This window comes from Ipomoea nil, unplaced genomic scaffold, assembly GCF_001879475.1.
Source record: "Ipomoea nil cultivar Tokyo-kokei standard unplaced genomic scaffold, Asagao_1.1 scaffold3104, whole genome shotgun sequence".
Taxonomy (NCBI): domain Eukaryota; kingdom Viridiplantae; phylum Streptophyta; class Magnoliopsida; order Solanales; family Convolvulaceae; genus Ipomoea; species Ipomoea nil.
In genome coordinates this window covers 1,517,135-1,530,129 of record NW_017619532.1, presented here as the reverse complement: position 1 = coordinate 1,530,129, position 12,995 = coordinate 1,517,135, and the positions used below count along the sequence as shown (strand labels likewise).

Genomic DNA, 12,995 nt, shown 5'->3' with positions numbered 1-12,995 from the left:
TGCTAAGTGCGCTGTATTTTATTTTATTTTTTTTTGTTTCTCCTGCAAAAATCAAAGACTTTACAGGAGAAGTTATGATAATCTCTCTCTTCCACCTCAGCAATGGTTCCTCAAAAACTGCACCAAAATCCATTGATGGGCTTGCTCTAAGTTATGTTACGTACATATGATAAAGATCTTTAATTTGTTGACGGGTTATTTCATATCATTCAAGCCAATTTCCAACATTTTCTTGTTTTAGAAAGATAAGGTTGCTTGAAATTTCCCAATCAAATGATAATTCCTTTCATTTTTTGTGAGGGATTACTTTAATGTTGTTGTTCACGGTTTTAATAATTTAATTTCAAGTACTCGCATACCCACACGACTAGAAGAGATTGATAATAATAATTTAATGTAAATATCACTCTTCTTAATTAGGAGCTCGGTAGGCATGGTACATATAATAAAGATCTTTGTTGACGAGTTATTTCATGCAATTCAAGCCATTTTCCACATTTTCTTATTTTGAAAAGATAAAGCTATGTAAGACAACGAGCACAGTAGACTATGTATACAAGTAACAAGTGTATTCCTTAATGATGAATGTACAGAGGAAAAAAGCTATTTATACAAGCTAAGGAATTAATACATCCACTTAATTCAAATTTCAAACCCAAAGGTTGAGACTTGAGAGTAATTCTCTCAACCGGAACATACCTTTTCTAACAAGCTACTTGTTATCAATGTTACAATGACTATTTTATTATCATTTTAATGTCATGATTAAATGTTATTTAATCTTTCAATTCCTATATAAGCTTTGGTTGAGCAGGTAATTGCCTATTTTTATAGCATTATAAACTAATATATTTATTTCTAATTTTTTAATACACTTCAATAACGTATTGACAGAGTAATGGTGCTAGCACCCAACCCGAGTTGTCAACAGGCACCTGACCCGGCGCCCCATGGAAACCCAACGGGCAGAAGTCATTTACTACCCCACTCATTCAAGACAAGGAAATAATGGTTCAGCTCCTGATTATGATATAGTTGTTACGTACCGCCTCATCAAAGAGCAGTTGCGGAGGGGACCTACACTTATGGAAGGGAGCCGTTGCACTTATTAGAAGGCCATTACTGCCTATTATTATAGCTGTTACCATTATACTGTATATGTAGATGATTCTTGAATGAGGAAGGGGACGTTCAATATTCTGTACTAAGACACTCTGAGGATTCTGTACTGGAACACTTGCAATACAACAATCGTTATTCTTATAATATTATATCCCCGGTAACATATTTACCGTCATCGGTACTTTCATTGAGAGCCTGAGTCCAATGCTCAAGCAAGCGATGACACAAACAACTCATTCTCTCTTTCAACAGCAAGCTTGAAAGAATGGTGTCCGGCAGCTCCCACGGTTCCCGCAACTTGAACAACGACAATGCCTCAGGTGACCTCCGAGACCAACTCACCAACAATCGTGGAGGGGACCTCCGAGAGCAACTCAACAACGGGAGGCCCGGGGACCTTCGAGACCAACTCAATAATGTAGGGGCAAATCAAACCGTGAACCTCCAGGCGACCGCCGAAGCCATTCGGCAAGCGGTGACGGCTCTAACTCTCGCAGCGGCGGGATTGCAAGGCCAAGTGCCCCCGCCGCGACCCCAGGAAATAGAGGTAGAGTCCCCACGAAGGATAGAATGCCAACAACAACAGGACGCGACTCGTGCGGCGAGAGACGCAGGACGTCATACCAGGACAGGGGGTCCAGAGGAGGGCACCCAAAGAAGTGGACCGGCCCGACGGCGACCAGGACCCTCCCACTCTGCCCTTGATTGATTGGGACACAGGGCGCCCACGTGGCAAAGATTAGGATCACGGGCCGAGGGATCCTCTACCAGAGACCCTCGCCGACACGAAAACAGAGAAGCAGAGAGATCACCCACAGAAAAGATGGGCGAGTCTCGTGAGCCGGCCCAACGCCGGCACGCTGACGAGTCGGCTCTACGTCGACACTTGGATGACCGGCACGTCGATGAGCCGGCTCCACGCCGACACTTGGATGAGCGGCGCGTCGATGAGCCGGCTCCACGCCGACATTTAGATGGGCACGTTGGTGAGTAAGCCCCGCGCCGGCATGCTGATGAACCAACCCTGCGCCGACATCCTGACGAGTCGGCCCTGGTCGAGAGGCTGCAAAGAAGAATCGAGGAGTTAGCAAAGAAGGTGGAGGCACGGGAGCAATCGTCGGAACCCGAGGTATGGATGGCAGCACCATTTTCCCCAAATATAATGGATGTGCCTTTGCCGAGGGATTTTAGGTTGCCCGCCATCAAAGCATACACGGGAACCGCCGACCCGCGTGTCCACATGAAGAGATACAAGGCTACTATGGTAATGATCAGGGTGGGGGATGCTGTCATGTGCCGAGCATTCTTATCCACTTTGGATGGAGCGGCCCAAGACTGGTTCAACACCATCCCGGATGGGTCGATCCAAAATTTTGGGGAATTATCCAAAAGCTTCCTGACATACTTCTCCAGTAGCATACAACGTAAGAAACCCTTCTCTCACCTCTGCGTAGTAAAGCAAAACAGAGGCGAGAGCCTCAAGGATTTCCTGAACAAATGAAAAAAGGAAGTCAATAATGTCTACGATATCGACACCAAGGCGGCGATCCCGATATTTATCCATGCCCTAAGGTCAGGATATTTTCACAAGCAGTTGAACGCTCATCAACCCCGCTCTTATGAAGATTTGATGAGGACAACCAACCGTTATGCAGAAGCATAGGAGGTTGATAGGAAGAAGAAGGATGAAGAAGATGGTAGAAAGGATGGGAAAGCTGGTCCGCCCAGCCAGGCACCACGCCCAGATCACTCGTCCACAGGGAAAGGCCGAGACCACGAGCGACCTCGCCTGGTCCCCCTACATAATTTAGCCTCGCTTACCCATCCTGTCAGTGTCATTTTAAAGCAAGCTGAGGAGATGGGAATAGTAGAATTCCCGCCGGAGTGCATGAAAGTCTCCCCAAAGACAGACCAAACAAAGTACTGCAGGTTTCATAGGCGAGCCGGTCACGATACAGACGAGTGTCACGTTTTGAAGAGAAAAATAGAGGAGCTCATTCAAAGGGGATACTTCACTCAGTTTATGAAGCATCCAGGGCAACAACAAGTCAACAACAGCATCGGCAACAAGGCCAACCCGTGAACAGAAACATGTGGCGAAAGAGAGAGGGCCCTGAGCCATCCTCCTCAGGCACAAAGAGGGGGTACAACCAGATCATGGAAGAAGGAGACAAGGAATTAGAGGTGGAACCCGTGCAGCACAAAAAGCATGTTATTCGCTAAAACACGACAAGATCAACAATATAATTATTGATGTAACTATTGTTCATGGTCCACCCTGATCAATTGTGTGGAATAAGGAAAAAAAATTCCATGGAGCCCTTGTGTTAGTAAAGTGGGAGGCATGTCCAAAAAAAATAAGAGAGGCCACGCGCCTCGGCCTCTACCATGGTCATCGGCCATGGTAGGGGAGGCGGTGCTCCAATTCCAAAAAAAATAACAATAATATTAATTACCTCATTCTACTCCTTAAGGCCCGACACTGGATCTGGTCCAGCTAGCTACCCGACAGAAGGGCGTTTCTTGGTCAAACTCAAAGTTTGGTACTCCTTAAGGGCCGGCACTGGATCTGGTCTAGCTAGCTACACGACGGAAGGGCGTTTCTTGGTCAAACTCAAAGTTTGGTTACGAAAACGATATACCCTAAGGAATAGTGCAAGGTCTAACCTCGCTCACTACTCTACGGAAGAGCCGACCTTTGACCGAGCCTACGGCCTGTCGAAGTAAGCTACGAATAAACACGCAAAACAAAACAAAAAAAAAAAAGAGGCTGAGGCGCACGCCTCGACCAACATCGGCTGAGGCGCACGCTTCGGTCATCATCGGATGAGGCGCCCGCTTCGGCCATCATCGGCTGAGGCGCCCGCCTCGGCCAACATCGGTCAAGGTGCATGCCTCGGCCAACATCGGTCGAAGCCTGCCTCTGCCAACCTCCGGAACTTTGGTTAAAAAAAAAATGAGGATCTTTGATTTAGTTTTACGCCCAAACTAACTCAAACACATCCGCAGACTTGGGAGTGGGGGGCTGGTGACAGAGTAATGGTGCTAGCACCCGACCCGGGTTGTCAACAGGCACCTGACCCGGCGCCCCGTAGAAACCCAACGGGCAGAAGTCATTTACTACCCCACTCATTCAAGACAAGGAAATAATGGCTCAGCTCCTGATTATGATATAGCTGTTACGTACCGCCTCATCAAAGAGCAGTTGCTGAGGGACCTACACTTATGGAAGGGAGCCGTTGCACTTATTAGAAGGTCATTATTGCCTATTATTATAGCTGTTACCATTATATTGTATAAGTAAATGATTCTTGGATGAGGAGGGGGACGTTCAATATTCTGTACTAAGACACTCTGAGGATTCTGTACTGGAACACTTACAGGGCCGGCCCTGGGGCATGGGCAGGCTGGGCCCCTGCCCAGGGCCCATCCCTAGAAGGGGCCCATAAACTAAGATATAATAATATATTGTATATTGTATATATTACTTAGTATATATTAGAAAAAATTATTTAATTATTTTTGACTTAATAAATTCTTATGGAAGTCGAATAGATGGAAGATTCAGGAAGAATCGAAGAAAAGAGGCATCAACGCATCGCAAGTCGCAACCATTCAATACCTCTCCGCCACAGCAACCGTTCAATTCCTCTCAAGCTAAATAAGAATGGGCAATTGAGGGGTGTGGGGGGCCCTTAGGGTTGGGGATTCAACCTTTTAGGAGGAGAAGAATGGGCAGTTGAGTGAATCGACAATCTACTTTCATAATCCACAAATAACAAATCTTCTCTGCGGTCAGCCAGTCCTGATTCTGTTCGCCGCGCCTTCACCACTCCGGTCTACAATTGTAATTTGCAAAGGTATTTTTAATTTTTATGATTTGGGATTTTTTTTTTGAAAGCTTTGATTTAGGAATTAGGCCATATTTGTTAACTGTATTGTTGAAAAGTCTATGATTTGGCCATTTAGAAATTGAGATTTGCATAATTGTAGAATGCACTGCATTAGGAATTTGTAGAATTCTGATTTCTGAAACCTCTATAATTTATTTAAGAATGATAATTTTTAATTGGGATTTTCATGGCTTAGTTTGCAGATTAAATAATTATCCATTTATCCAGAATTCCAAATTCTTAATTGTTAATTGAAATATTGAATAAGCTGTATTGTTAATTGGATAAGCTGTATTGTTGTATCTATTCCTTCTCAAAGTAAAATGGCATTTGTCAGATGTCAAAGAAATTTTTTGGTTTAATTTACTAATTACTTTGCTGTAGTGATTCATATTGTCTCTTTTTAATCTTTGTGGATTGCTCCTGTTGAATGTTGATGTCCAAATATTAATGGGGATTTATTCGAAATTAATTGGTCTGTTATAATTTTATTTATTTATGCAAAATATTAATCTTTATTTTTGCAGGGATTGAATGACATGAATATTTTTGTATCTAAAAAAATTGTTGAAAATTTTTTAATCTTATTTCATATTATTTGACATCATGATTTTATTAATGTTTTTAAATTTTAATTTTAATTTTTCATATAGGGACCCTTTTTTTCAATTTCGCCCCGGGCCTATAAAATGTTTGGACCGGCCCTGAACACTTGCAATACAACAATCGTTATTCTTATAATATTATATCCCCGGTAACATATTTACCGTCACGTATGTAACACATAATTGACTTGCATATTATGTGGTAAGGAGTTGTAGTTTAATAATATGATATCCTATCTACTGTGTTAGAGAGTTTTACGTGAAGACGAGCTTGGTCTGTTTGGAGCGTCGACAACTGTGAGGATCAACCACTGATCTTGGATTTTATCTTCCAATAATACGACCCGCATGGACAGCTCAACTGGTCATAGAGGTGAAACTTTAGAAGAATAATATGATATTTTATCTACTATATTAGAAATTGTGGAATAATACTTAAATTTATTTATTTTTTCATTTATTAAACAAATCTTTTAAAATTAACTCTTTTCTTGAAATTGAATACCAATCCATTAACATAACGTTAAAATGAGTTGCATATAAAATTCATTAATTTACCAGTCGATGTAACGACGGGTAAACATGAAAGTAGAATATTGAGATGGTGCAGGAAACATTAATCAATAGTTGTTGGTCCTACAAGATATTGAGCACTTGATTGAGTTTGCAGTAGAATGTGACCAAACTTTGAAAGAATGATTATGATCCTACTAATAATTTATGTGGGGCCCACAAGTGGTCCCTAGCTTGTGTTTAGGGTGGGAAATTTTGAAATTAGGGTCTGGTAGCACATCTCATAGTTAGTAGTGGCTATTCAAGATTATCCACTAAAAAGTGGACCTCTCATCATCTTATTAATTAATTTAGTATATAATTCAAACAAACAATCAAGGCAGCTGTTTACATTCTTTTTATTTCTTTCACTCTTTTTCTTTAATAATAATAAACTATAATAGATACTTAGGGTGACTAAACCTCTAAAAGCAACTAATCCCGGCAAATAAACATATTTTAATATTGTACAAATTACACCTTAATCCCTCAATTGGTTATAAATTATAAATTTAGTTCATCTTTTTTAATTTTTATAAATTTCACCCTTTAATTATTAAATGAGTTATAAATTTAGTCATTTAATTAATTCAAACGCCACGTTTTGTTTGTATCTAAAATTTTATGAAAACATATTTATTACCTTAAATTTATTTTATTACAAAATCGTAAATACAAATGAAGTTTGAGATCTCAATTAATTGGGAGATTGAATTTATAACTTATTTAACAATTAAATTACTCCGTATCATATTTGTAAAAATTGAAAGAGATAAACTAAATTTATAACTTTTAAGAACAATTGGATGAGCAAAACTGCAATTTTCCTTAGTATCCAAAGCAGAATCAATATTTATCATATATTCATATTCACAATATCCCCCCTCCCGTGCGCACATGTGAAAGGTGAAGACAGTTAATTGGCTATTCTTTTTGTATACTTCCGTTTGTTTTGTGAGTTAAGAGATATTTTTTTGTTTCCTTTGATTAATGAAATCCATAGCCAATATTTGATGGTGTACATTACGTAAATCTTATTCTTTCGTAATAACTCGAAAATCTGTATAACTTTTATATAAGAGAATCATGCTCCACCTACTCAACCACCAATTTTGAGCAATTTTGGTGATTTTTGATGTACCAAACTAAACTAGCAATTTGTGATCACAAATAGGGACAGCTAACACGCAGAGGTCTCATTCAACATTGACTAATATAAGCTGTGGAACATTCTCAATTTCAACTCTCAAGTACAGATGACATTGGGGACAATGTTACATGAACTGTTCAACTTTACAATCAGTAAAACTGAATGGTAAACAATACTTATACACTCAAGAATGCGGATTCAGGAAAGAAAGTCGTACTCGTGTATTTGTTTGTGATTTTAGCGCCACTTTATAACAACTCATGAACCCAAAGAATCAAAGATTGGAGGTCAACAAGGAATATCAGTGATTAGTTTCTCCTCTCAAGATGGCCAGCCACCTGCATAGGTTAATGATAGGAGATTTAGTTTCACACTAGCAGTAGAAGCAAGAATTTCTCAGCCACAACCGACTTTTACCTTCATATTCCTCTCAGGGCAGCAAATTGGGCAGCCAAATCTTCATAGTCAGGTAATTTTGGATGGACATGACGTGCCTGGTTGTCAGGCTGAAAGGAATTGGCACGCATGTAAACCTTTTTTGTCTCTGAAGGAGTAGGTTGTTCGTGTGGAAGAGAAATAGATCTTGTAGGTGGTGGAGGTACATCAGAATTTATTTCACATTCATCTCTTCTGATCCTCTCATGTAAGGTTTTATCAGCATCACTGCCTCTCGGGTGTGAACCATGAGTTTCTGGCTTTTTCCTTAACTTTTCTATGTCATAGTTGGATGATTTCTTACTGTAGTGCATCAAGAGTTTATCTATCACCCTTTCCTCGTCATCTCTTTGGTGGTGCCTATCATCAAGCAAGACCTGTAGCCCTGTTTTTGAATGTTCCCTTCTTCGATTACTTCTATTCACAACCCTAGCATCTTCAAAATTTCCAGCATCATCATTACTTCTTGATGATTTATGATGCCTTCTCCTAACGGATCTCGGTTTTGGTAAGGGAATGCCATCCGCATAAGAAAATTCTCTCTCCTGACGATGACTATTCTTTCCAGTAGGCTCAAAATTTTCCACATTCTGGTCAGGATGATCTGATTCTCTACGGATATCCTCTGAGCTGCTAGCTGCATCAACTTTACTGTGGGAAGGACCAGTGAAATGCCCATTGAATTCAGAAACAAAATGATCAGATCCTCTACTGGTTTTGCCTTTGGTATCTCCCACTTTAACATAAGGAGGGGGAATGGTTTTGTCTTTTGATTTGACATAGGGTGGGGGACGAGCATAGCTGTTATATGATTTTAAGCTATTCCCTTCGTCCTCCTGACTTTCTCCTGTTGAGATCACTTTCTTCTTTTCACTGATAGGGTCCCTGGTAGAAGAGACATCATCACCTCTAGTGAGCCCTGTATAAGTTGAAGCCACTAATTGTCCATGGGATACACCAAAGCTTTTAACTTTAGGAATGTCATGAGGGTTACAAATTTTCCTTTCTTGTTCTTCATGCCCACTATAGACACCATCTTTCCCTCTACCGCGTGATGAATTGCCTGATTTTGAGGTCCGTTGGGAATTATCATTCCTCTCTTTCTTAGCTCTGTCTCTGCCAACTGTCATTTCCTCCATTTTGTTAACTACAAAATCATTCTTTTCTGTCGTTAAATAGCTTCCTTCCTTGTTGGCAACCAGTTTATGTTCATTAACTTTTTCCTTCCTCCCAAACAAATGTTCATCCAGCTTGTCATTTCCGTTGCCTTGGATCCTTATCTGTTTATCATTATAAGTCTCAGGCTTTCCTTTGGATAAAACATTTTGCACATTGGTTTTTGAGACACTGTCCTTTTGGCTACCTAGATTGTAATTATCGGCAGAGCTGTGTGAAGGTCCAATCTTGTTTAGCTTTCCCTGTAAATTCATCAGAGCATGCAAAATGATTTATTTCTTTGTCTAATGCTATACATAGATTGCAAGCAATATATTTCTTATTCCCTACAAAATTGATAGCTGAGAAAGTATATTAGTGTGAGGGTTTTCAGTAGAGATGTATGAAAAACTTTATTTTGGTTATTGCTGTACCCTTTTCCTTTTTTCTAGCATACCAATTCTTATGTAAATAGTGTGAGGATTTTCAATAGAGATGTATGAAAAACTTTATTCTGATTATTGCTGTGCCCTTTTCCTTTCTTCTAGCAACCCAATTCTTATATCAGACACAAGAAGATGTACCTCTGCAGATGCCATCCTCTGTTGAAAGCCAGCCGAATCCCATCTAATTTGAAATTCTGAGGCTATATCTTGCAGTAGCTGGATTCTCTTCTCCATGGCAGGGGTTCTTGAAGCTAATTGCTCTACAAACTAGCAATAATGACTGAAGCTAGTAAGAAGAAGAAACAAATTATGGAAGGCAGCCCATCATATACATAGTAGAGTTACTTATATACTAAAAGACTACCTTCTGGTTGACAAAACATTCTATTTCACTTCCATATCTCTCCTGAATTAGATCCCTGAGATCACGTAATTCTGGCAAATCAGAGAATCTTGCCGCTGCAAACATAAGGGATGCCGCAGCCTCTCGGCATTCTTCAGGGCAAAAGCTGGACACAAACAATTGGAAAAAAATTGTGATACTAAAAAGTCATTGTCTTTGTTCAATGGTCTTTCAGAGATAATACCAATCATAAATCTGATGTTTTACAAAAGATTGATTTCTGCATACAATCATACAAATTGTAACGCTTGGATAAACTAACTTGTGCAACTAAAAATAAACACCATCACATCCATCATTTTATACAGTATAATCTGAAGAAAATTAGCTCCAGCATGTCTAAAAGCCACAACAGTTGAACAATCAAAAAACACAATTACAATAAATTAAGAAAATTTTATCGTACTATATATCCCAACAACTTTCCCCTGGTGCACTGTTTGCATAGTATGAAAAATACTTAGGAATCACATTCAGCAAATAGATCCATCAGAGTTAAAATTATGATTAGGTAATGGCAATGTTAGATACTTTCATTGTGTTTGTCATCATGCTTAGGAATGATTTCATTAGACGAACTGATTTCTACTCAATAAGGTACAGAAGGTTCCTAGAAATCCAGTGCATTTCTATCGCCATCTACCGGTCATGGTTTTTCAAAACCTCATATAATCTACTAGTTTAACCAAGTAAAATTCACAATTTTGTGTAACAGACTGACAGATCAAATTTGGGAAATGAATTTAATAAATGAGCATTTCATTTTGTTTGTCTAGAAATGACTGAGAAAGTAGAGGCAGTTTAAATTTAATCACTTCAGAAACGTGGCACTGACTGGTCATAGCACATTAGGACTACAAATGTTGTCTGGTTCATAAACCTTGATCATTAGTACGCTACCAAGTACCAACAGCATAAAAAAGACAGTGCATAGTGCATGCAAGGATTTAACAAAACAACAACACCACTATTAGCTATGACACAATTATGGTTTCATTAGTTATACCTTTGTTTTTGCATGTTTGGGAGCTGCTTCAATATGTACTCACAAGATAAATCAATAAAACCGTAGCATGATAAGAGGCCTTGGCCAGCCATAAATTCTTCAGTCTGTCCACCCATGTCCAGAAAACAACATGTAACCAGGCAAGAAATTAAAATCACAGTTGAACAAAAGAAAACAATATATTCAATAATCTATCATTGGAAAGTAAAGATCAGCAAGTTTCTTATTCAATTTCATTTTCTTTTGGCACCAAATGCCTCTATTTGCATTATACAGAGTAATTATACGTATGTTCAGTAATTTAACAAAAAATGACAAAATTACTATGGTATTTTCAAGACTGTTCACTCTCAAAAAATTCTGGTCTTCTAAAATAATATATACGTAATTACAGAATTTCACTGTTAGTATTCTAATTACAGTTTATAGTCTTCTAATAGATCGAGAAAACTATTCAGAACTAATAGTAGAAAAACGTCGCAGATTGCCGAAATAAATTCAAATTATTTGAAAATCAGAAGAAAGAAAAAAGTGAGAGAAGAAAGCTCACCCTTCCATAGGCATTAATGTCAAGTCCATTAGCGAGCAATTTCGCAAGGTCCTCCTTGAGAAACCTCTGCCTCGCTTCCGCTCTCCGCCGCACCAATTCAATTCGCGATCTAGTGGCCTTTATCAGCGATTTACTGTTCTCGTTTGCAAAAAATTCAGCCAATGCATACACGCATATATACATACAATACGCAAATATGAGCACTTAAAACACAGAGAGAAAGAGATAGAGAGAGAGCTAACCATTTAGAGCTGAAACCGCGGCCGAGAATACCGTCAAGCATCTCCGATCTCCGGCAGACAACTGCGTTTGGCTTTGGTTCAGAAGTTGTTGTCAACCTCCGAGAACACAACTACGCCGATTTCGTATTCACCGAAACAGATCCGCCATTTGAGAGACTTGAAGAAGAGCTTGCACCGGAAGATATGTATATGTATATACAGCCGTATGAGTAGCGATTAGTATTTAGCCATTTAGGGAAGAGGAGAGAGAGAGAGAGAGAGAGAGGGAGGGATAGAATTTGAGCAATCTTAGTGGAACTGTGGAAGTTCCGCACAGTCAAACAAATTTCAAATTTAATTGTCGTTTACTCATTCACTCATTTTCCTGTTTCTTTTTGCTTTTGGCCCTTCCGGGTTTAGTGGATAATTTCACTTGAGCCCCTTAAATTTTTAATCTTTACACTAAAACCACTTATCTAGTTTGCTTATGAAAATGTCAAAGGACTCAAAACTATATTATGGATTTATGGTAATAAATCTTGCTAGTTTTAGTTAAAATAATTATCAAATATCCGAATAATTTGTTTCTTAATTAAGGGTGTGTTTGGAAACCCGGAAAATGATTTCTGGAAATCATTTTCCGGGTTTCTGGTGTTTGGCTACGCAAGGAAAATGAAAGTCAATGGAAAACAACTTATGGTCAATGGAAAATCACACCTATTTTCCGGAAAATGACTTCCCCTTTTTTTTTTGGGAAGTCATTTTCCATCTTCTAAACACACACACCAAAGCCAGACTTCCTCCTTCAACAACACCATACCTTCACTGGTTTCTGGCCGGAAACCAGAAAAGTTCTCTGGTTTCCGGCGGAAACCAGAGAGATACCTTCACTGGTTTCTGCCCGGAAACCAGAGAAAAGTTCTCTGGTTTCCGCCTTTCAGGCCGGAAGCCAGAGAGAATGGCGGAAACCAGAGAGTACAACTCTCTGGTTTCCGCCTTTTTTTTTTTGTTTTGTTGTTTTCTTTTTTTTTTTTTAATTTTTTTTATTAAATAATATTATTTGATTTTATTAATAAATATTATTATTTATAATATTATTGTAAATGTTATATATTTTAAACAAAATAATTAATTATTTAAAATGTTTAATTATACAATTCTATATCATTTCCAGAAAATGAGCCAAACACCAAAAGACAGTTTTCCATTTTGCAGCCAAACACCAGAAAGGAAAATGACTTTTGGAAAATGACTCATTTTCCAGAAGTCATTTTCCAGAAGTCATTTTCCTGCTTTCCAAACGGACCCTAATACTTCACATTCATTTGTATAGTAATTATTTAATATGTTACCTTTTTAATATTAATTAATATAAAATATTTCAGGTGGATAAGTTGGTAAAATATATTATTGAGAAAGTGACACGTTTTTCTTTGATTATATTCTTATAACACTTT

General features: G+C 38.8%; 1 protein-coding gene across 1 annotated transcript; it reads right to left on the bottom strand.

The window, feature by feature from the left end:
- Positions 1 to 7,345: 7,345 nt before the first annotated feature.
- LOC109166727 lies at positions 7,346 to 11,871 on the bottom strand. The gene is made up of 7 exons (XM_019315632.1): positions 11,560 to 11,871; positions 11,318 to 11,450; positions 10,768 to 10,871; positions 9,723 to 9,867; positions 9,497 to 9,625; positions 7,740 to 9,175; positions 7,346 to 7,660 (listed from the first exon to the last, which is right to left on the bottom strand). Exons 1-6 carry the CDS (start codon positions 11,598 to 11,600, stop codon positions 7,742 to 7,744), a joined length of 1,986 nt encoding a protein of 661 aa, XP_019171177.1. The 5' UTR covers positions 11,601 to 11,871; the 3' UTR covers positions 7,346 to 7,660; positions 7,740 to 7,741.
- Between the last annotated feature and the right edge of the window lie 1,124 nt (positions 11,872 to 12,995).